Source organism: Wasmannia auropunctata, unplaced genomic scaffold (assembly GCF_000956235.1).
Source record: "Wasmannia auropunctata unplaced genomic scaffold, wasmannia.A_1.0 LD336076.1, whole genome shotgun sequence".
NCBI classification, from domain to species: domain Eukaryota; kingdom Metazoa; phylum Arthropoda; class Insecta; order Hymenoptera; family Formicidae; genus Wasmannia; species Wasmannia auropunctata.
In genome coordinates, this window is record NW_012026814.1 from 7,649,136 (window position 1) to 7,651,857 (window position 2,722).

Below are 2,722 nucleotides of genomic sequence, written 5' to 3' on the forward strand. Positions count from 1 at the left end.
TTTATATATTAAAGAATTTTTATTTAGGATTATTTACATGTCATTTTACAATTTATTTTTATATTTTACATTTAAAATTGATAAAAATGAAGATTTTTTTTAAATATTAAATTTATTAATTTCTTAGCATTTAAAAAAATGATAAATAATATATATATTTTAAAAAATATTATAATATTATATTGTTCTGAGAATATATATCTAACAAATAAATTTTACAATAAGATTAAAAGTCGAGTTTCCTTCTGTTCTTTGTTAACGGTTTGATTCCGAATATTTATAACATTTGAAATTATTGATTTGAAGTTGCGTACACAAATTGTTAATAATTTGCAGGAAAAATGGCGAAGACATGGACTATTGTGATTTTCACCGACGAAGATTCTGTTGAAGTAGTTCCGTCAAATTGGATAGTAAATGACAAATGTTATTGGCCATCGACGCTTACATCTGAAAAATTGAAGGCTGCAATAAAACATCACGATGCAGTTAATACTTCTTGGCCTTCATATCCTATCCGGCTTATACGAAATGGAACTTTCGGTAAATATATTATTATTACTTATTGTGTTTTGATGTATCAATTGACGAAAAATCTATTTATTGCATTGTCGTAACGTTATACTTATTTTGTTTTAGATGATTATTCAACAGCAGAAGAAAAATGTAAAAAGGCGGAATATTCGTCCGATGTAAATTCTGACAGATCTAACAATAAGCAGAATGATAGATCTGACAGAAATAAAAGGAAAATAATAAAAAAAACGTTCGGCTCTTCATTTGATGAGGACAATCTATCATCATCAGACGATAACAATAATTTACAGACTAAATTGCCGACTCCTCCACGTTTAACAAATGGTTCGTATGCGTTTATTTATTTACTACATTATAGAAATTTTGTTAAAAATTAATTATCTTATAAATCAAAAGACATGGTAGTATCTGGCGCTATTTTACTTTTTAAAATCTTTAAAATAAAAGTATAAGGTAATTGTTTGGAGACAAAAGAAAACAGTAGCGAACAATTCATAAATTCAAAAAACATTCTATCGTTTTGTTTTTAATTTTTTCTTCCAGACACCAGTACTTTTATAAATAGAACAAAGCCGAAAAAAAGGAGTGAAGCTATTAATAACGATAGAATTCGAAATGAAAAGTTTGAAAGAAACTTATTACAATCAATTGGTAAATTATTTTTTGTAATATATAATTATTAAATCACTTACAAAATTTGAAAGCTTATAATGTATTTTTTGTAAATTTTGTAGATAATAACAAACCTTTGAATGGCAACGATGAATTATTTATAGAACCATTGAATGTTAATGAGCAAGAATGTAAATGTTGTCCCGTACATATAAAACACAACTGTGGTATGTATATGTTATTTGCAATAATTGAATTTGCCCATTGCCCGAATTCTTTAACCAATACGATGTTAGCTTAAATGTCCACAACGCGTTCTGGGTATTTATTTTGGCCACTAAGCGTTGGAAAATACAACGCGTTGTGGCTGAAATAAAGTACCCAGAATGCGTTATGGACATTTAAACTTATCCATATCGCATATTGGTTAAAAAATTCGGGCAATGAGCAAATTTGGCGATTGCAAGTAACATATATTTTATGTACAGTTATTTTCGATAAACTTATCATTAATCTTATTATAAAATGAATTTATTATTACATGTGTTCGACACGATTGATAAATATATTAAACTTTTTTTCCAGAAAAATATTTTAAAGAGATTATCCGCCAACAAAATATACTAAAAGCCAGCATGTGGCAATATACAGATTCGCTTCACGAATTAACCACATCGGTTAATAGTATTCTTACGAATAAGGTAGCTCATCAAGTGGAGGAAACAACAACTTCATTCTTCACAATGTTCAATTTTCCGTTACAAGACGAAGAAAACTTAATCCGCGTTGATGAATACTTAAATGACGAGAAAAATTTTAACGTTGCGGTAATTTTTATAAATGTGTTATTCTCAAATATATGTCACATTTTTATTACAGTGTTACAAATATACTTTATTAATTAATGAAATTTAAGTTCATTATATTATTTTTAATTTGAATTTTACAGATGAATGAACTTGCAAAAATTGGTGGAAGTTCTGTACACAATTTTACTCAAAGGGCTATGCAAATGTTGATTACTAATGACCTTGCAGCAACTTACAGCTGGTTGGGAAGGCGAGCCAAAAAACTTTTAACAAATTAAATTTAGCGGATTTAATAATTGGTAAGTAGTTTTTTAGATTATCTTATTTTTAATGACTTTATTAAAATCATTCTTTCTTTGTAGATTATCAAATATACAAATACAATCTATTTACAATTAACTAATTATTTTTTATCCTGTTTTTATATTATAGGTTCTGTCAAAAAAAGCATCCCAAATTCCACTAATAAAGAGTGCGAAGAAGCAATCCAAAAGTGGTTAAGGAGAGCCAAAGAACGTAGTAATAATAATAGAAAACGTGGAGAGAATAATAATGATATTGAGGAAAATAATCTTTAATTGCACACACGAGAAGTTACTGTGGGAGACCCTCCTACTATAGTGCAGAAACTGCGTGAAGATTTGGCTGAAAATTAATTGGTGAAATCATTTATTAGCAGCAACGTACCACAGAAACTCGCAAACTTAAAGATAGAAACTTAATTATGGACAGAAAAAATTTTTATTTTCTTATTTTAGTTCATA

General features: G+C 27.7%; 1 protein-coding gene across 1 annotated transcript; it reads left to right on the forward strand.

The window, feature by feature from the left end:
* Nucleotides 1-341: 341 nt before the first annotated feature.
* On the forward strand, nt 342-2,650 carry LOC105449452. Its single transcript, XM_011688704.1, has 6 exons — nt 342-543; nt 640-861; nt 1,081-1,188; nt 1,735-1,976; nt 2,099-2,257; nt 2,391-2,650. Exons 1-5 carry the CDS (start codon nt 342-344, stop codon nt 2,234-2,236), a joined length of 912 nt encoding a protein of 303 aa, XP_011687006.1. The 3' UTR covers nt 2,237-2,257; nt 2,391-2,650.
* The last annotated feature ends 72 nt before the right edge of the window (nt 2,651-2,722 follow it).

Coding starts and splice junctions, on each gene's coding strand:
- LOC105449452 (XM_011688704.1), top strand. CDS start 342: ATGGCGAAGACATGGACTATTGTGATTTTCACCGACGAAGATTCTGTT. Junction 862..1,080: donor TCCTCCACGTTTAACAAATG/GTTCGTATGCGT, acceptor TTTTTCTTCCAG/ACACCAGTACTTTTATAAAT. Junction 1,189..1,734: donor AAACTTATTACAATCAATTG/GTAAATTATTTT, acceptor CTTTTTTTCCAG/AAAAATATTTTAAAGAGATT.